This window comes from Nerophis lumbriciformis, linkage group LG04, assembly GCF_033978685.3.
Source record: "Nerophis lumbriciformis linkage group LG04, RoL_Nlum_v2.1, whole genome shotgun sequence".
Taxonomy (NCBI): domain Eukaryota; kingdom Metazoa; phylum Chordata; class Actinopteri; order Syngnathiformes; family Syngnathidae; genus Nerophis; species Nerophis lumbriciformis.
The window spans coordinates 44,509,518-44,531,736 of NC_084551.2; the positions used below are offsets into that span (position 1 = coordinate 44,509,518).

The window sequence follows — 22,219 nt, forward strand, 5'->3', positions numbered from 1 at the left end:
CGTTTAAAAGCAAGAAAATGAAAGTGACTTGTAAGAAAAGACTTAAAACATTCAACAGTGGGGGCCGTTCTGACATGAGGGGGCAGAACATTCCATAGGTTAAGGCCCACAACAGAGAAAGCCCTGTCTCCCCGAGTCTTAAGTCTCGCCTTGGGCACCATACGTTGGAACTGGACTCGGACATCAATGAGCGAGCTGGAGGATACATTTGGATGAGGTCTGTGATGTAGTTTTAGGCCATTCCATTCAAAAGCTTTAAAAACAAACACAAATACTTTAAAATCAATTCTAAAGCGAACAGGAAGCCAACACACGCAAGTGAGAATTAGGGTGATGTGCGCCGCTTTTTTTGGGTCCCGGTAAAAGTCAAGTCAGCATGAAAGTACACTGTGACTTATTCCAGTGTAAAGTGCGTTACAGTAGTCCAGACGTGATGAGGTACAAGCGTGTATGACTTGTTCGAATTGTTTAAAAGGTAGAAATAATTTGACCTTTGATAAAAGATAATAACTGGTTGAGATTAGTTTGTCTAACTTAAAACCATTGTCTATAACAAACTTTTTCCACCAAGTACCATCAGAAAAACTTGGCTCTCCAAGTACCACCAAAATGACCAACATTGAAATACTGAAGCCTAGTAGGCCTAAGAATTCATTAAAAACAGAGGTTTTAATCAACAAGTATATTTAATATTTTAGCCACTGTAACATTACGCACCGTTTGAACAGTAACACTGTGTTTGAAAATAGCAATATAAAACACTGTACTTCAATCAAGTGCTTTTTTCGCATACCACTAGTGGTACATGTACCACAAATTGAGAACCACTGGTCTATAATGACACCAAGGCTGGTGGCTGTGGTACATACAGAGTTGTACTGTATGTAGCCCGCGAGACTGGAAATAATGTGCATCAATAAAGCATCTAATCTTTATTGATCTTTCAATGTTGACGGAGGAAAATGTTCTGCATGCATTTGAGTATCTTCTAAACTTTATTATTGTCTGATTATGCAAAAATATATTACAAACTTTTTTTTTAACCAAACAAAAAACCTAAATATCTGCTTGACATCTCGACTCATGATTTCAAAGCATGTTATCAATCATCATCCATCCATTTTCTACCGCTTGTCCCTTTTGGGGTTGCGGGGGGTGCTGGAGCCTATCTCAGTATGTATGTATGTATGTATGTATATATATATATATATATATTGAACGGGACAAGCGGTAGAAAATGGATGGATGGATATGTTCACTTTTACTTACGACCCTTTGAGGGCAGCCATGAAAAGGAGCCCTGCTCTACAAAGGAATGTATTTGATGAATTTTAATTTCTGTTTTATTCATATCCAGTACATTCTATAACAAAATCAAACACAGCCTTACATCATTATAACAATTATAATTGGCTTCGTCAGCAATAATACCAAGTTAAAGATGTAGTCTAAAACTCTGCTTTGACCGTGACATTGAGTTGAGCGTGTAATTAAGTAAACTAAAACTGGTTCTTGCACACACCCTTTAATGGACGACAAGTTTGTCTTCTACTGTCAGAACTAATACACTTAATGGGAATGTTTTCCACATCCTTACTACAATAAAAGTTATATGAACGTCCTTGTTTCTTTATCCAAGTTAGGTGTACAAATAAATTGACCCAATAAAACTGTGCATTGAGCTGCCATTGTCTTGAATGCTAACTGAAAGTTCATTGGAGCTGCATTATTAATGGAGGTCCAATTTTGACAAAAAAAGTATTTCCATGAAAGGTGTCCCTTTTATTGCATGAAATTTACTTCAAACATTTTATTATGAAAAATGTACAACTCACGCCGTCCCATCTTTGAAAAGACACAAAATAGTCAGGAATAATTTATAAGAAGGATAGTAGCAGTGTAAGTTTGTACATTTGATATGTAACAAATGGGTCAAATGGGCAGGAAGTTGATATAATCAGGCTATTGGAGTTTTTCTTGTAGGATATACAATAGGTTCAGATCAGGGGATGTCCTTGTGGTTTGTGAAGCCTTAATAAACTTTGATTGATTGATCAATATTGTATTGCTCTTTGCTTCTTTCACAAGGCCGTCTGTGTGGCGTCAGCGTTGTTGTGTGACCTTTCCGACTGAGGTTTTGGCTCCGTATTGGAGGCGCTAATGAGAGCTTGCTCCGCTCTGCAACCACTGGAGTCATCGCCATTTGCCGCCGACTGGCGATCCGATTGAGGCGCAGAATCCACAGGAGGTGACATCATCACCCTTTCCGTGTGCTCACTGGCTGCTCTGTCTGTCACAATCAGGTAGTTGGGCTCCAGCTGGTGGGGGCTGGAGCGGCGCTGCAAGGCATGCTGGGTACACGAGAAGGAGCGCTGCCGGGGAGCCGGCTGGGGTGACAGGAAGTGAGGTGTCACTGCTCGGGGAACTTCCTGTTGCCTCTCCCGGTCCTCGTCCTCCGAGGTGACCTCCTGCAAGGTGCTGATTGGCCGAGGGGAGCGGCCCATGACTCTGGGAGGCACCAGCGCAGTTGCTGATTGGTTGAGCTGCGGTCGCCAGTTCTGAGGGGGCGGGTATTGTACACTGCCCATGGACCAGTTACTGCCGAGACATCATTAAATAATCATTACGTTAGAAAGGGCACCGTTATTAATGCATCGCTTTCATCTTTTAATACCACGAAAAGTTTTATCGCACAAATGTATTCATCACAAGATTCAGTCATTAAAGTGGATACAATTAGTAGGGGTGCAAAGAAAAACCAATTTGAATCACGATTCTTATTCATTCCTATTTTAAATCAATTCATAATTTGCAGAAATCAATTTAAAACTTTTTTTCATAGGAATCAATTTTTAAACATATGTTTTTAGGCCATCTCCATGCAAACAGGAAGAGCTTTTATAACCTGTTGAAAAAGTTTCATTATAATATAACATGGCGAGAATCGGTTTTTTGAATAGAGAATCGTGTTGAATCAAGAATCGATTCTGAATCGAATCATCACCCCAGGAATCGGATCGCATCGTTAGGTGCCCAAAGATTCACACCCATAACAACTTGACCTGGTAGGACTAACTAATACAGTAAACTGGGTTAAGGAGTCCCACAAGGGTCTATCTTTTGCCCACTTGTATTTCCCTTTTACATTTCCGGTAATGTTCTGCAAGTGTACTTTACAATGCAGATGATACAGTTTTTAAGTTAAGCTTCATCATCTACAAAACAAACTAACTTTTGTTCGATAAGAAAACCCAAACAGATTGTCGCTGTCATTTACAATTCCGAAAATAGGACATATTATGGTTCTTTCTGCTTTAAACTACGCAATAAGCCCCCTTAGCTGAGATTAACTTGAGTTCCGGGGGGATCATTCGGAATGTTTACCTCTGTGGCGGTGGCGTCATATCTCGATTCGCTACCATCCCGGAGAAGGAGGCGCTCCGTCCAGGCATTCCTTGCGTGCCGACCCACGGCGAGTACATCAAAGCGCGCTCTTCCCACAGCATCTCGTTGGCCGAGTCAACGGGAGTGGGCCCTCTTTGGATTTGGTGGGCCAACAGGAGCTCCAGGACTTGGTGATGCAGGCCTTCCCGGGCCACGTCCACCGGGCGGCGCCCTCTGCGGTCATGCAGCTCGAGGTTGGCGCCATGAAGAAGAAGAAGCCGGGCGGTGTCGTAGCAACCGTAGAAGGCGGAGAGAAACAGAGGGGTCTCACCCTGGTTAAGAATGATTGATTCAATATTTCAACCCAGATTTTGAAAAGATTGTTTGCTGCTGTGTTGGCATGACGACCTTACCTTATTGTCTTGCAAGTCCACGGCGGCGCCATAGCGTACTAGCGTCCTTGTTAGGGAGAGGTGGTTAACTGAGCTTGCCCAGTGCAGGGCCGATCTCCCTGAGTGAGGTGATGTGTATTCCCAGTTGGAGGGGGGAAGGAAGAAGGGAGGGAGTAAGTCAGCCAATGAACAACCATAACACAACAGAGTCAAGCCCGGGTGGAGGAGTGGGTGAAGATGGATGTTTGGAGGTGTATGCAGACGTGAGGAAAAGACAAGATGCAAGCGTAAGTGAATGAACAAAGTGAATGCTTGTTTTCGAGCGTGAGGCGCTAACATTAACTTTGTTCTGAGTCAGAGGAAGGCAGCAGGGGAGCTGGAGGAGGAAGAGAGGAAAGAAGGGGGTAAGTTACACCAGATACTCAAATAAACGCTCGCTTCATGCTGATTTTCACCAAGATGACCTTTAAAGGAGAACTGCATTGTTTTTGGAATGTTGCTATCATTCGCAATCCCGATGTAAGTCGAGAACATGTATTTAATTTTTTTATGCATTCTAAGTGGTGATATACAGAAAGTAGGGCTGCGCAAGTTAATAAAATTTTAATCGTGAACACGATTTCGGCAGCTACGATTAAATGAGTATGATCGTCTGCAAAATAAACATTTAAAAAAAACAGACTTGTTCAAGGTGTAGAAAATGGATGGATGGAAGGCTTTGCTGCATTTCAAACCAAGCATGTGGATAACCAACAATTAGCCAACTACCACGGGGCGAGCAATACAGTGGACTCACGTGAAAGCGAGTCATCAATCAATCAATCAATCAATGTTTATTTGTATAGCCCTAAATCACAAGTGAGTAAGAGTGAGTGACAACAGAAGTTGAAGGTAGATCAGCCAGGAGCGAGTAAATATTAGCAAAAAATAAATGCAATATTACAAACCCCGTTTCCATATGAGTTGGGAAATTGTGCTAGATGCAAATATAGACGGAATACAATGATTTGCAAATCATTTTCAACACATATTCAGTTGAATATGCTACAAAGACAACATATTTGATGTTCAAACTAATAAAAAAAATTGTTTTGCAAATAATCATTAACTTTAGAATTTGATGCCAGCAACATGTGACAAAGAAGTTGGGAAAGGTGGCAATAAATACTGATAAAGTTGAGGAATGCTCATCAAACACTTATTTGGAACATCCCACAGGTGAACAGGCAAATTGGGAACAGGTGGGTGCCATGATTGGGTATAAAAGTAGATTCCATGAAATGCTCAGTCATTCACAAACAACGATGGGGCGAGGGTCACCACTTTGTCAACAAATGCGTGAGCAAATTGTTGAACAGTTTAAGAAAAACCTTTCTCAACCAGCTATTGCAAGGAATTTAGGGATTTCACCATCTCCGGTCCGTAATATTATCAAAGGGTTCAGAGAATCTGGAGAAATCACTGCACGTAAGCAGCTATGCCCGTGACCTTCGATCCCTCAGGCTGTACTGCATCAACAAGCGACATCAGTGTGTAAAGGATATCACCACATGGGCTCAGGAACACTTCAGAAACCCACTGTCAGTAACTACAGTTGGTCGCTACTTCTGTAAGTGCAAGTTAAAACTCTCCTATGCAAGGAGTCCGTGTCCTCCGTGTAACGATCTGGTGAGGTGGATCCCAAGGATGCAGAGACGTATTGTGTGTACAATTGTTCTTCCTTTTATTTAGGAGGAAGCACAAAGTAGCAAAACAAAGGCGATGGTGGTAAACACAAAAAACACACCATGTAAAAAACTACTAAGAGAAAAAACACACAAAACTAAAACGCTAGACAAGGCTAGGAAAAATACTTCATGAAAGAAGTAAATAGAAAAACAACGTACAAAATAAAAACGCTAGACAAGGCTAGGAATAATACATGCAAACCTGAGAAGAATGGCACACGACGAACTAGGGAGTTCTCTGGCAAGACCAACAACATAAGCGAACGTAGCAAGCAGTGACAAAGTTCCGGCGCTCACAGGCTGTCAGCAGTCAGGTTAAATAGGCTGCTTCTAATCTATGTCAGGTGTGTGCTGCTGCCTTGCGCCAGCTGCACTCCATACTATGGATGAGAGAGAGAGTGAACATGGTGTGCAGACAACAACAGAAATGAGCAAGGAAATTTCAGATTACCACACTCCAGACCAAAGAGGAAAAGAACCATCCGGATTGTTATAGGCGCAAAGTTGAAAAGCCAGCATCTGTGATAGTATGGGGGTGTATTAGTGCCCAAGACATGGGTAACTTACACATCTGTGAAAGCGCCATTAATGCTGAAAGGTACATACAGGTTTTGGAGCAACATATGTTGCCATCCAAGCAACGTTACCATGGACGCCCCTGCTTATTTCAGCAAGACAATGCCAAGCCACGTGTTACATCAACGTGGCTTCATAGTAAAAGAGTGCGGGTACTAGACTGGCCTGCCTGTAGTCCACACCTGTCTCCCATTAAAAATGTGTGGCGCATTATGAAGCCTAAAATACCACATCTGAGACCCCCGGACTGTTGAACAACTTAAGCTGTACATCAAGCAAGAATGGGAAAGAATTCCACCTGAGAAGCTTAAAAAATGTGTCTCCTCAGTTCCCAAACGTTTACTGAGTGTTGTTAAAAGCAAAGGCCATGTAACACAGTGGTGAACATGCCCTTTCCCAACTACTTTGGCACGTGTTGCAGCCATGAAATTGTAAGTTAATTATTATTTGCAAAAAAAAAAAAAACTTTATGAGTTTGAACATCAAATATCTTGTCTTTGTAGTGCATTCAATTGAATATGGGTTGAAAAGGATTTGCAAATCATTGTATTCCGTTTATATTTACATCTAACACAATTTCCCAACTCATATGGAAACGGGGTTTGTACATCAGAGCCCTCTCCTCCCGCAGAGGTACCCAAAGATTACCAACAGGCACGCATTTTAACCCCGAAACACGACCACAAACATCGCCGTTCTCCAGTCACTCCCGCTCGTGTGCTCCTGTGCGGATGAACCAACAACAAACGCTACATCGAGTTGCACGGCGAAGCTATGTTGGTGTGCACAGCCAAACAACCTGTCGAGTTGCAGAGACACATTAAGCATTAACAACACTTCCTTACTTTTCTCAACTGCCATCATTTGAGCGCACTGTAAAACTAATAGAGCGGGCCGCCCGCCACCGACGCAAAGTCCCTACGAACAGTTGCAAAAGTGCGAATGCCCAAAATAAAGATGAGGATTAATGTCACCCGTGCCCCAAACGACCCCGTATCCATCCACCTCTCAGAGACTCGCCAAAATAACGGATGTAATAACGTTTTATTTGCAGTACAATTAATGTGTTCCTTTGTATGTGCCTTTCTTGAGTAATCTTATTTTTTCACTTGTTTGCACTTTATGATCCATTCATCCATCCCTTTTCTTCCGCTTATCCGAGGTCGGGTCGCGGGGGCAGCAGCCTAAGCAGAGAAGCCCAGACTTCCCTCTCCCCAGCCACTTCGTACAGCTCCTCCCGGGGGATCCCGAGGCATTCCCAGGCCAGACATGGTCTTCCCAACGTGTTCTGGGTCTTCCCCGTGGCCTCATGCCAGTCGGATGTGACCTAAACACCTCCCTAGGGAGGCGTTCGGGTGGCATCCTGACCAGATGCCCGAACCACCTCATCTGGCTCCTCTCGATGTGGAGGAGCAGCGGCTTTACTTTGTGCTCCTCCCGGATTACAGAGCTTCTCACCCTATCTCTAAGGGAGAGCCCCGCCATCCGGCAGAGGAAACTAATTTCGGCCACTTGTACCCGTGATCTTGTCCTTTCGGTCATAACCCAAAGCTCATGACCATAGGTGAGGATGGCAACGTAGATCAACCGGTAAATTGAGTGCTTTGCCTTCCGGCTCAGCTCCTTCTTCACCACAACGGATCAAATGGCATATTTATTTTAATTAGCCCTTTGTACATTTTATTTTATATTAATGGCTCCAGCACCCCCCGCTACCCCGAAAGGGACAAGCGGTAGAAAAGGGATGGATGAATATTTTTTTATATATTTATTTTTTAAATGAAAGACACATTTACATACTGTTTGTTTAAAATCGAATGTGCTAACATATGTTTAATTAATAGTAAATAATCATTATTTTAATATTGATGAAAATAATCGTGATTATTTTGACCATAATCATGCAGCCCTAACAGCAAGTACGAGGTGGTTAACAAAGCACCTAATGGGATTACACTATCGCGCCGTCCTAAAAAAATAGTGGCAGGCCGTGCGTTTCCCACCTAGGCCTTCAGTGATGTCCGACTTCAATAATTACCTCTCAAAATACCATAATTGATGTCACCACATGAACATTGCTGGAGAAATACTATACAGGAACACATTTACGCGCTACTGGGCATTTAAAAATCAATTAAGTCGCATCAGCAATTAAAACATATCTTATGTGGTACTGTCAAAATTAAAATTGCAAAAAACATATTAAAAGTGAAAAAATAAAATATTTGAACTCACAATTTATAGAACCTATTCGACGCCATATAAGCCAGTGGTACCCCTCGTCGTCGGCTTATTCGAGTAGAAATAGCGGGCATTTCCCCATTTCATCGTCAGAACAGCTGAGCTAGCTTCCGGAGTTGGCCGACATTGTCTCACAAGATGTAGGTTCTCTTTAAATATCCTTCTTGAAAATGGCCTTGCAAATATATATCTGCCATCTAATCAACGTTTCGTTCTCCTTCTCTGCTATCCCGGTCTGGCTACGGCGCAACACGTCCCGCTTCCTGCTAAATTGAAGCTTGTGAATGGATACTCACTTTGGAATGACAAGTGAGTATCCAATCACAGTCTCGTTAACATCAGGCTACTTAGATTGGATACTGTCAACAACTTGTGATCTGATTGGCTATCGCAACTGTCTCTCAACTCTATGTGTTCCCAAATTCATCTGCTAACGGTCCAGAGGAGTATCCAATCACAGGACGCGTAAATGTCACGTCCAACGTGAGGCCAGCTAGAAGGCCTTACTGACAACAACTCGTGATTTGATTGGCTATCGCAACTGTCTATCAACTGTATGTCCCAGTTCACTGACAGTGCACGGACGCCCGCATTGTTGATTCTGAAGGCCTCGGGCAGATTTCGTACAGCATGGCAAACTTAGCTAGCTGAATTATGATTGGATACAAACTAAAAATAACAGCACTGGAACAAGCATAATATAACATGAAGAGAATATGAATACTTTTAGATATTTAGGGAAAGTAAATTAAAAAATGATTTTATCTTTAATTGTGATCATGATTTCTGGTTATGTTAGGCCAGCAGAGAAGGCCTGGCTGGCCCTGACGGCCCACCACTGTAAAAAACATCAAAAAATTGCCACACAGTACTTCATTTACATCTCATGACCTGAATATAAACCAAGTATTAGCAATATTGGTATTATAAGCCCTAACATTAAGGCCCAATTTTAGTGGTGCATTGATCTTAGAGAGGCAATTAACCTATGCTGCTATAATGACATATTGAGCCGGTGAGCTGCTGCTTTGCCTCTGAGTTGGTGAAAGTTGATTCTAGATTATAAATCATACCTCTCACTTGAATAGTAAAAGGTTGTGGACACAGGTTGCGACGTTCACACTGCGGGGTCGGATATCCAGTTCAGATTATTTGTCAAATCCGATCTTTTAAGTAAGGGTTCCAAAAAAAAGTGAATGCAATCTGACCTGCATGCAGACATGACGTTGCACGCACTGCAGTGTTTACAGAAGTAAAATGGCTTCAGCTCTAGTCGGTCTCAGTACTGGCACCTTTGGGGCAATTTCAAGGATTTTGTGCAATAAAAGTCAACATTTTCTGAACCGAATTATTGAAGGTAGAAGATTAAGAAGGAAGAAGATAAGTATTTTGGCTCTGGCAGTTTTATGAGATATTTTGCTTTGATATCTGCTTGAAGAGCATATCTGTGGGCGAGCAGTCAGAGACGGGTGACGTTAATGGATTTTTGATGATGTTCCGGTCGGTTGAATGCGACCTGAACATGTTCAGGACGCATCGCATATACAAACGTACCGGTATATACAATTTATTTCCACATACAAAAGAGACCTGGGTAAGTCGGATATGAAAATTGCACTATTCACACTGACGTGAAAAAAGCCAATACATGTCGCATATGTGCAAAAAAAAAATCGGAATTGACATGCAGTGTGAAGAAGGCCGTAAACTGAGAAGTTGGTCAACATAGACCGAGAGATGGCGGAAAAGACACGGGAAGGCGCATCCACCTTTTTTTTTAACCCTTTTGCGAGGATTAGAATTAATTATTCGTCTAAGCCGGAAGATATAAACATCCCATCAGTTGGCTTTCCAGTGAGAGAAGATGTTGTACAGTAAGTGATTGTTTAGTTTCTTGTCTTTCATGAAGTCTGCATGAGTTGTAGTCAGGGTTGTTGTTAAAGAAAAAGGGAAGGTTTTGATGTGTCTATGAAATTAATACACCGCTGTATGCTTAAAATGAGCAAAAATACATAAATATTACATGTTATTATGATTGTGTCTGCTACTACATTACATATATACTTACAGCATGTATATAAAGAATGTTGTTGGATGTTTTAGAGCCCTTAATTGGCGGAATAGAGCGACTTCTATTGACTCCATTGTTAGCGTTTTTTTTTAACTTACGAATTCTATCCATCCATTTTCTACCGCTTGTCTCTTTCGGGGTTGTGGGGGGGTCGCTGGAGCCTATCTCAGCTGCATTCGGGTGGTAGGCGGGGTACACCCTGGACAAATCGCCACCTCATCACAGGGCCAACACAGATAGACAGACAACATTCACACTCACATTCACACGCTAGGGCCAATTTAGTGTTGACAATCAGCCTATCCCCAGGTGCATGTCTTTGGAGGTGGGAGGAAGCCGGAGTACCCGGAGGGAACCCACGCAGTCACGGGGAGAACATGCAAACTCCACACAGAAAGATCCCGAGTGCAGGATCGAACCCAGGACCTTCGTAATGTAGAATGCATAAAAAAATACATATTTTTTCTTGTCTTACTTAAAGATTGTGAATGATAGACAAGATTTTTTTAAAAGTGCAGTTCCCCTTTACCCTTTTCATGCTTTTTTTAACCTGCATCTTTGATGCACACCAGCTCTCCACCAGTGGAGTCAATACCAAGCAAAACTCAGGCTGGTATTGGCGATACCTATCCGATACCGATACTTTGTGCAAATATACCTAACGTGTCTGCTAAAATTTTCAAATATTTTTTTTTTCAAATAATAACATCTATCTAAAAAACAACAACAGTAAAATGTAAGAAAAAAGAGCAAAACATCGGAATGTAATGTTTTTAAACTAGTAATTAATAGTAATATACCTAGTCATCTTTAACATAAAGGTTTGTCTTTAAATATATACATTATGAATGTATGTTTTTAGAAATGTATTTTTTAAATGAAAAAAATGTCAAAATGGCCTCTCTTTTCAGTAAGCGGCCCTTAGTGGAAAAACTTTAGACACGCCTGATCGAAAATATTAGGAGCTCTCAAAAAATACATTAAATATACTTAAAATACAAACAAAGTTTAATTACTTGATTTAAAAAATCAAGTAATACTCACTTATGAATTAATTTGAAAAATTACAACAACAATGATAAACACTGTTTAATGTGTAGCTGAACATTAATATTGTCGTACAGGCAGAATTTTTTAAACACTAGGTTATGCAGTTATACAATCATATTATTAATAGTTTATACTATTCTTACATGGAAAAAAACAGGATGAAAAATGTAACAAAAATGAGCAAAAAAATCGGTATGTAATGTGAAAAAGCTGAAATTTCTAACTAATAATTAATAATAATATACTTATAACACTTAGCTTACACAATATCTGTTTTTAGCATTTTCTTTCAATAAAAAAATATCAATATAGCGCCCGCATACTTTGACTTTTCAATATGCGGCCCTTGGTGGAAAAGATTTGGACACCCCTGAACTAAAGTATCGCTGTTTTGATTTGAGGATCGATATTGGAGCATAAAGCTCTGGCATCGGCGGTATTTATATTCTAGTATCAATCTGCACATCACTAACGACTGCACATCTTAAATCTTTTTTCAAAAAAAGCTGTGACAACCATCCATCAGTCAGCTACCGACATGGGAGCCACTGTTTAAAAAAAGAATCAGTAAATTTCACGGTTATAATAAAAGTGGCAACGTTTTACAGCAATGCACTGTAAAAACAACAACCATTGATTTACAGTAAAAAAAAACAACTGGCAGCTCAGTCGCCAGGATTTAACCGTAAAAATAATAATGGTACTGTTTTTCAATTTAAAGTAATTCGGTGTAAAAATGAAAATTTTACAGTAACAATTTAGCGACGAAACTGACTGACTGATTTTTTTTTTACAGATTAGGTTTGATCGTTTTGTATTTCTTTAGCGAACAGGCTAACCTAGCATGCTATTGTTGTTACAATGTGAGTGTAATGTTGCTCGCATACCGTGACCTCTTGTCCCATTTCTTAATGTTATGTTTGTTGTATGTGATATACAGTACAAGCCAAAAGTTTGGACACACCTTCTCATTCAATGTGTTTTCTTTATTTTCATGACTATTTACATTGTAGATTGTCACATCAAAACTATGAATGAACACAAGTGGAGTTATGTACTTAACAAAAAAAGATGAATTAACTGAAAACGTGTTTTATATTCTAGTTTCTTCAAAATAGCCACCGTTTGCTCTGATTACTGTTTTGCACACTACTGGCATTCTCGCGATGAGTTTTAAGAGGTAGACACCTGAAAGGGTTTTCACTTCACAGGTGTCGTAGTTTTGATGCCTTCAGTGACTATCTACAATGTAAATAGTCATGAAAATAAAGAAAACACATTGAAATGAGAAGGTGTGTCCAAACTTTTGGCCTGTACTGTATGATGACATTAATTGTGTTGGACAAGTGCTGAGTTAGCTTCTTGGAGACACACTATTTCATTGCGGACAAACGAGCTCATTAGCATTAAAGCTACCGACACTTTCTTCACGGCAAGGCTTACTAAAAGCCCCTTTAAATTGTAAATTCAAATATAAAGGCTAGATTTTGGATGACACAATTCCAATATGGTGGAAATTACGATAATGATGAACCTTTAAATTGCAGTATTCTGTTCGTACGGTACACTTCCAGTACATTACCAGTATGATCCGTGTTATTCACAGGCACTCCAGCTCTCAGCAGCTCCAGCACGACTCTGTCCAGTCCACTACGCACCGCGCGGATCAGAACCACAGAGCCGTCCGGTCCGCACCACTCTGCCGACTGCCAACATAATCAGTAACGTATGAATGCCATAGTAATTCTGTAATTATTACTACATTATGTAAATGAGCTGACTTGCTGAGGGGGACTGAGCAGAGGTGGCGGTATGGCGTTCCTTTCCCAGCCTCCGGATGAAGCTGAAGGAGACAATTTGATGCATATTGTAACTCCCATTATGTAATGTGTATATATTTTATCAAGGTGAATAGTATGGACTTGACTCACAAGGAGCTGGCCTGCGGGGCTGCGAGCCTCCAGCCCGGTAGTGTTTCAGCTCCTGGCTCCTGCGGTCGCAGATGGAGGCGTCGTCCTGGCGGTCGCCGCACCTGGCGCTGATGTCCTCCATGGAGCTCTGGGTGAAGTCTGTGTCGCTGGCGATGTCGGGGTCCCTCTTGAGAGGTCTGACGAAGAACCCACAGGACATATCATTAGGTACACCGGCACCAGCTAACGAGATCCTTCCTGCCTCCTCTTCAAAGGTCACTCACCTCATCCTCATGGCGTCCTCCCCGAGGGGTTCCCTCCTTCTCTTCTTTTCCGCTTCTTTGGCTTTCTTCTTCTTCCTCAAGCCCATCTTATCATTCTTCCGCCCCGAACGCACTCTGGGCTCCTGCTGTGTGGTGGCGTGCGGCGTCCAGGGCTTGGATTTGCCCTTCTTGTTGTAGGTGGCGGTGGAGCGGTGTCTTACCCGGGGCCCATCTCCACTGCTGCTGCCGCCGCCACTCTCTCTCTCCCTTCTCTGCTGCCTCACCCTCCTCACCACTAGGAAGACCACCATGGCCAAGGCCAGGAGCAGGCCTGCTGCTATGGCAACCACGGCCCATAACCATGCTGGGGTCGGCTCTTTAAGAAAAAGCAATACAATAATTGATTGATTTGTTTGAGGTAGTGTAATATCTGCTAGTCTAAGAAATAACATGTTTTGCATATGTTGGAAGATTACATTTGTCATAAAGCAAGCAGCCAGCCAAATCTTGTAGACTGTGGTCCACCATCTTGGGCAGGTAACAAAGTATGACCATTATGTGTGACATCCACAGGTGGACAAGATACACTTCACAAACGGGTGGCTTAGCCACGCCGTCCTTCTACTGCGAAGAAGGGGGCAAGGCCAGCGGTTCACCACCACATTATGTTCATTATTGAGGTTGCAGTTTGTTTCTATGTGTGTGCAGGAAACAGGAGGCTGCCCGCTCTACCTTTGACTTCCTCCTTCCACGTTTCCTCGTCCCTGCTGCCTATCTCGTCTTGCACACCTCGGACAGCGATGACGGCCTTCAGCTCCTGGAGGGCGGGATACCGGGTGGGCCTCAGCAGCATGACGGCGCGAAGGAAGCTGGCGGCCTCGGTGGCGTACGGGAAACAGGTAGAGGGCTGGCGGGAACACGGTCGGTTGTCCACTTGGAGGAAAACCAGGGAGCTAGGAAGAAACATTCATGGATAACAATTATGTAATGTAATGTAACGCTTCTACCTCTGAAACGCTGCACACAATCGGGTGAACCTTTGTCAACACATGCACCCCTACTGTGTTGCTACTATTTTTTATTTTTTATTTTTTTGCCCTGTCCAGCTACTCAGGCAAGTCATATTGTTGATGTAGATGCCCATATCGGCTGTACAGATTTACTTTACAAAAGAGATGTGTGGGATACTTCTCATGTTGCCTTATTTTTATTTGACTTTATTAAATGGATTTATTTTATTATTAGGTGCAGCCGGGCCGGAGCAGGAGGGGATAGAAAGATAGAAAGAGAAAAAAAGGAAGACAGAGGGGGAAATTGCAGGGACAAGATGGGGATAAGACAAAGAGACAACAACAACAAACACAACAATAACAACAACAATAACAACAAAACAGCATAATTTCTACTATTGCTACAATTTTTCTGACCCATACACCACACCGTGGTGCAGTTGGTAAACCCTGTGTGTCGAACTGACTTGAAATTTCTCATACAGCTCTACAAAACACTCGCAGGGGCGGTACAGCTCGGTTGGTAGAGTGGCCGTGCCAGAAACTTGAGGGTTCCAGGTTCGATCCCAGCGTCTGCCATCCGAGTCACTGCCGTTGTGTCCTTGGGCAAGACACTTTACCCACCTGCTCCCAGTGTCACCCCCACTGGTTTAAATGTAACTTAGATATTGGGTTTCACTATGTAAAGCGCTTTGAGTCACTAGAGAAAAGCGCTATATAAATATAATTCACTTCACTTCACTTCACATTAACTTTCGGAGTGACGAGCACATGTGTAAAAAATATAAGCTCGATTGGTGGAAACAAATTTCTTTGCAGGGGCGGTACTTAACAACTAAATACGATGTGTATCTGCAGGGGTTCTTAACATCGGAGCCCAACATTTCCACTACAGAGGGACTCAAATATTAACACTGAATTAGTAATCTTACTTTTGAATTATATCTAACCTACTTAATTTACAACTTTGTCAAATGATATGATCGCATGTGTTAGCCACAAAGATTATTATTTATTTCACACGTAAACCTTAGGCTTATGTCAGACTAATTAAAAAAAAAAAAAAAAATCAAATGTACTGCGTAAGAAGAGACTCATAAATAACTCAAAAATAAAAATTACTTACACTTGTGCTGTGCTAAAACAAATAAGCAAAATGTATAATAAATATTTTTTCTAAATAAACTGTTAATAAGATTAAAGTACAAATGAAAATACAGCTTCACCACTTTAGTCATAATTTTTGCGCTTAAGAAACTTCCCTGTATTACAACTGGCCCAGACTACAGCTGAGAAACACATTTTTGGCGCCCTCTCGGGGGCGAAGTTAAGAAACACTGTCTTACATCAACTCACGATTCAATATGACTCTGATGCTTGGATTCAGAATTGATTCTTAATTCAACATGATCCTCAAGTCTAAACAATATCTTGTAATATACTATTTGGTATGTAAATAATTAGGGATGTGCCAATCGATCGATCACCGATCTTTATCGGCCAATTTTTGTAAAAAAAAATATGTGATCGCCATTGCTGATTAATGCCAGTCACAAAAGCCGATCCCTAATAGCTGATGCAAATTTACTTTTAGTCTTCTGGTTGACAAGCTGCTAGCAGCCAATTATGTGTCTCCGTACACAGTGTGGAGCCGCTCCCTTACTTAATAATAATCACCCCCATTACGGCAAATAAACTGCATTTTTAGTAGGCTAAACATGTTTCACACCGCGGGCAAGCCAGAAGGAGGCATGCTAATCGCTAAGCTAATTGCTAAACTAGCTTTGAACAACAGGAAAAAAAAAAGTGTTTCGTTAAATTTAGGAAGTCTAAAGTAAGACGACACGTAAGGGGAGAGCGGATCGATCCATAAATTGGTGATGTCGATACCAAGGGTAGTGCAGTCAGGGTTTCCCCTAAGTTGCCAAGATACCTGTGGCGGTGGGGGTGTTTTTAGGGGGTGAGGTCAATATGACGTCATCACATTATTTGCTGGGATGCATATATTTAATTAAAAAGGCAAATACAGTATTCATACATTTAAAACAAATCTGTTATTATTAATTATAGTATTAACATATATTTTTTATGTGGATCCCCTATGTTTTTAGACACAGTCTTACTGTGACGAATCAAAGTTCCATTATTTTTGGCGAAAACTCTTACCCGTTAGAATCCGCTGGCGTTGTTTGAGCCAACAGGTCAACGAGCTGCTGGGGGTCAAACTCAAACAAGTTCCTGTTGGCAGCGAGCGGGGCTGAGCCTCTCTGTTTGAGCGGCGTACGCAGGAGCACGCTGAGCGCCCAGAGCAGCGTTGTGTTGGTGAAGGCGCCGCCTTTGTGCGCGATGCTGGTGTGCACTACCAGGGTGCCCTTGGCCCACAGGGGGCTCTGGTGCGTGAAGCAGTCGCTGCCGTCCCACCCGCAGGGGGCGCTGTCGCACCCCTTGTCGCACTGGGAGTTGGCATAGTGGTTGCTGCAGTACGGGATGTGGCCCGGACTAGGATGTGTAGAAAGCAGCGTTTTAGACTTACATTTATTCATCATTATATAGAGTAACGTAATGCAGGGATTATTAATCTGCGTACAATAGTTATTGTATTTGTATGATCATTTGTACCATCAATAACTGCAAAAGTCCCATAATGTTAAATTATTGATCAACACATGACTATCAGCAAACATAAACATGATACATCATGCGCTGCCTGGTGTTGTGCATTGTCTTACATGCCTAGTTACAGCCAGTTGGGGGCGCTCTTCAGCCAGTAGCAACTTTTTTCAGTGCTGTTACTTTATTCAACGATAAACCGCAATGTCGACAGTATGTGCTATATTATACACCACTGGTGTCAAACTCAAGACCTGCGGCCAGATCTGACCCTCAACGTCATTTTATGTGGTCCAACACGTTGTTGAATGTGATCCGCCACATCATTAAATGGGGCCTGCCCCGTTATTTTCAGTTGGCCTGCCACATCATTCAATGTGGTCCCCCAAATCGTTTAACGTGGTCTGCCACCTCATCTAATGCGGTCTTCTACGTCATTCAATGTGGTCTGCCAAATCATTTAATGGGGTCTGCCACCTCATCTAATGTGGTCTTCTACGTCATTGAACGTGGCCCGCCACATCACTAAATGGGGTCTGCCCCGTTATTTAATGTGGCCTGGCACGTCTTTCAATGTGATCCGCCAAGTCATTCAATGTGGTCTTCCACATCATTTAACGTGGTCTGCCACTTCATTTAATGTGGATTTCTACGTCAAACAATGTGGCCCGCCACGTATGGCGTCAGCCACATCCCTAAATTGGGCGTGCCCCGTTTTTTTTAGTGTGGCCAGCCACATCATTCAATGTGGTCTGCAACATTATTTAAAGTGGCCTGGCACGTCTTTCATTGTGGTCCGCCAAGTCATTTAATGTGGTCTCCCACGTCATTTAAGGTGGCCTGGCATGTCTTTTAATGTGGTTCGCCAAGTCGTTCAGTGTGGTATTCCAAATCATTGGGTGTGGTCTTCTACATCATTGAACGTGGTCTCCCACGTCATTTAACGTGGTTTTCCACATCATTTAACGTAGTCTTTTGCACCATTTAACGCCGTCTGCCATTTAATTTAAGGTGGCTCTACACGTCATTTAGTGTGGTCCACCATGTCATTCAATGTAGGCTTCCACATCACGTAAAGTGGCCAGCCACACCATTTAACGTTGTCCGCCATTTCATTATTGTGGCTCGCCACCTCATTCAATTTTGCCCCCCACGTCATTCAACGTGATTTCTTGGAAGTCTGTTGTGTTATTAGGGTTGTGTCAGTGGAAAATGTTTAATTTGGAATGGCCCACTACAATAAAATAGTGTGTCAACTTGGCCCTTTGATGTGTATATATCATTTTCATAAAGATCATTGAACGGATGGAGGCAAGAACATCGGGGCCTCTTTAGCCTCTCATAATCTTGACAGACATGTCACTGATTGGGCCGTAACTTCTCTGTCTATGTTGCGCATTACCTAGGCAATGCGCAGCAAAAAATAAAAAAGACAAAAAAACAAATATTGTCTGTCTATTGGCCTAATATTGATTTGCAGTGCACCCATTCGTTGTGTTACACCTTTTACGCTACGGGCTCTTAACCTTTCCTGCCACAAAGTGGCTCTCGGGGCCCACTCAAATATAGCAACACTGAATCTTACCCTTGATTTTATTCATATTCAATAATTATATCTAACTTATAGTTTACAACCTTGTCAAATGATTTGAAACCACGTGTTTATCACAAATATTATTATTTGTTTAACACATAAGTCTTAAGAAAATAAGTACAAACCAAACATACTGCATAAGAAGGGACTCATAAATGACTGAAGAAAAATTCATTTACATACAATTATGTTGTGCCAAAATAAACAAACTAAATTCATAATGAATATGTTTCTTAACTAAACCGTCAAAATATAAGTGCAAATTAAAATACAGCCTCACCACTTTAGTCATAATTTTTAGCGCTCAAGAAACTTTTTTTTAGTTCCGGACTTCTTCTGTTCGATTGACACTGTCATTACTGCCACAAGTGGTGGAAAAGTGTATTGCAACTGAGTATCGCTGCGGGCTATACGGATCTCAGCTGAGAAACAGATATTTTTTAGCGGCCCAACAATTGGTTAGGAAACACTCTTTTATGCTAAATAAACAAATACATTAAGTTGAATATAAATTAATGTCAATTTAGTACAAATATGTGACCTCATTTAGATACACAAGAGTGTGAAATTGAATTAAACTGAACTGCAAACATAATCATATTGTTCAATGCAATGTGTTCAGTGTGTGTATACTTGCATGCATTTACTTCAAAATTGCGTATCTCGGATTTAAAGCATGTCTACACTGACAATGTTCATTTAAAATGTGTAAAACATGGAAATTTAAAAACGTGAAAATAATTATTAAAATTTGATAAATACTATTTTAACCCTGAAAAAAAAGTGATTATGAATGTGATGATGTCTCACTTGCAGGGGCCTCTGTCTTTAAGACAGTCCAGGCCGTCTCGGAGGCATTCGGGCTCCATACACTCTCTGTCACATGACCCGTCCCCAAACTTGCCCTTACACTTTCTGCTGCCAGGACACTGTGCCCACGGGTCACCAGACGCTGCTGTGGAAGGAGAAAAACAAAACATCTTCACGGAGGCCGCTAAATGGGTTGTACGAGCCGGGGACAGTACTGTACTTCGTCTGCTTAAGACCATCAGGACTGTTTTTCTTGGGTCTTATCGCGACATCAATAATAGCACTCATTGTTCCTGAGTAACTGCAAAGAGCGGCTCATGAGCGTTAGAGGGGAACAGGAAAAGGGGGCCCGACATAAACAGGAAGTTTCCTGGAGAAGCGAATAGCAACAGGAAATGGAGTGGGCCAGGACTCGATAAAGGTCAAAGGTTGTCGCCTTGGCAATGAGGAATGGGATGGAGCGAGACAATGGGCTTGGCAGGTGGGGACCTGAACGGTATAACCTCATAGAGTGAACGAGGGATATTAAAATCACAGCAATTGGACCATCCATCCATCCATTTTCTACGGCTTATTCCCTCTGGGGTCGCGGGGGGTGCTGGAGCCTATCATACAAATTATAGATCATATCTCACCACCTCAGAAAACACTTGGCTCTCCAAGTACCACCATAATGACTAACATTAAAAGGATTCATTAAAAAAGGCAGAGGTTTTATTTACAAAGTATATATAATAGGGCTGTGAATCTTTGGGCACCACACGATTCGTTTCGATTCCTGGGGGTAACGATTCGATTCAGAATCGATTCTCGATTCAAAACTATTCTCGAATCAATATCAATACTTTTTTAATAACATTGGGTGCTAGTTCTATGATTAACTACATTCCTCCATAAAATAGATAACAGCTCTGATAAATTTCTATATTACCGTATTTTCCAGAGTATAAGTCGCACCGGAGTATAAGTCGCACCTGCCGAAAATGCATAATAAAGAAGGAAAAAAACATATATAAGTCGCACTCGAGCCCGGCCAAACTATGAAAAAAAACTGCGACTTATAGTCCGAAAAATACGGTACTTAAAAAAAAACTGGTTTTGTTGAATACAATTCTACCCAATTATTTAATAATATCAAATACAAATAAGGCAGCAAGAAAGGTATTTCTCTCATTTCTCTTTTCTAATGTAAATCTGTACAGCAGATATGGTCATCTACAGCCACAATATGATTTTCTTGAGTGTCTTAACAGGACAGATTAAAAATATGTATGTATTATATTATATTATATATATGTATGTACGTATATTTTTTCTTTTTAAAGTCAATTTTTTATTTTTCTTAATCGATTAAGAATCGTTACAAGTAAGAATTGCGATTCATTCAAAAATACTTCTTTTTTGGCACACCTATTATCTAATATTTTTGGCAACTGCAATATTACACACAGTTTGAACAGTAACACTGTGCTTGAATGTTCAATTGAGTGTTTTTTTTGTTTTTTTTTGGCGTTATCACTAGCTGGAACCCAAGTACCACAGTTTGAGAATCATTCTTAAAGAGGATTCAACTTTTTTTTTTTTACTAATTTTACATGTGCTCAATCTGTTATTCAAGTTTTGACGGGTTGTACCCTGTGCATGGCCAGGACTCCTCAAACTATACTGTCAGTTTAATTCAATTTAAATGACACTTAAATTGTATTTTTTGGCAAATTCGACAACTTTTTTCCCACTTTTTCAGTCTTCATATTTACCTTTGTGCTGGTTGCTATTTTATTTTTATTTTCAATATTATAGGCAGGTAAATAAAAAATAAAAAAGTTATTTACATACACATTCAGTATGCACTGTAATTAATAATTACATTTATTTTCTCTTGAAATTATTTCAAGACGTCAAATGTAAAAAAGGCCAGTTTCCCATATGTTGAAATTTAGACCCACCTCGGTTCGTCCAGCTCAGTCCCAGTAGAACAAACAAGTGCAGAGTCAGCATCTTCATGTCTCTCAGGATCTAAATAAGTCCAGTCCAGCACCTCTTCACACCTCTAGTCTTCGATATCCAAAGTTACAGTCGTGGACATTGTTGTCCGCGACACCAGCACCACAAACACCTTCTAAAGGAACCACTCAGCCCACTTTTGTTCACCAGACCTTTTTTTTTTTTGAGGTCTTGCGGATATGTGGATAACTTCCTGCCACTGTGTGCAGAAGAATAGGAGGGCGCTGACCGTCTGTGACGCACAATGTCGAACGCATTTGCAGTGCAACGCATTAGTTTGATCCAAAAAGTGAATTTAGATTTTTCTTATATTAATACAAGAAACACAGGTGGCTGTATTTCCCTGTTGCTCTTTAACTGTTTTAAATGGAACATTGAGAATAAACTTGCCTAAACAACTGTCAAAACGGTGCATTCTAAAGAGACAGCCAGAAAGCGGCTTGAAGATGGTCTGTAAAACATAAACTATGCAACATGTTGACCCAAGAACCACCACTACATGTTATCTAGACCACAAGAAAAGTGTTTTAATGTAGAAAAAAAATCATAATGTGACCCATTTAACGTTAACGAGCTG

The 22,219-nt window shown here is 41.2% G+C and overlaps 1 protein-coding gene across 1 annotated transcript; it reads right to left on the bottom strand.

The window, feature by feature from the left end:
- Positions 1-1,795: 1,795 nt before the first annotated feature.
- notchl (notch receptor, like) lies at positions 1,796-21,766 on the bottom strand. The gene is made up of 11 exons (XM_061956108.1): positions 21,585-21,766; positions 19,639-19,783; positions 16,791-17,123; positions 14,347-14,567; positions 13,636-13,990; positions 13,373-13,548; positions 13,223-13,284; positions 13,024-13,147; positions 3,798-3,895; positions 3,385-3,716; positions 1,796-2,598 (listed from the first exon to the last, which is right to left on the bottom strand). The coding sequence occupies exons 1-11, from the start codon at positions 21,640-21,642 to the stop codon at positions 2,082-2,084; spliced, it is 2,421 nt and encodes an 806-aa protein (XP_061812092.1). The 5' UTR covers positions 21,643-21,766; the 3' UTR covers positions 1,796-2,081.
- Between the last annotated feature and the right edge of the window lie 453 nt (positions 21,767-22,219).

Bases quoted from the DNA above. Each gene is read 5' to 3' on its own strand.
- notchl (XM_061956108.1), bottom strand. From the start codon at position 21,642: ATGAAGATGCTGACTCTGCACTTGTTTGTTCTACTGGGACTGAGCTGG. The intron at 17,124-19,638 runs GTGAGACATCAT...TACACATCCTAG, and splicing joins AAAGACAGAGGCCCCTGCAA to TCCGGGCCACATCCCGTACT. The intron at 3,717-3,797 runs GTAAGGTCGTCA...ATTCTTAACCAG, and splicing joins TGGACTTGCAAGACAATAAG to GGTGAGACCCCTCTGTTTCT.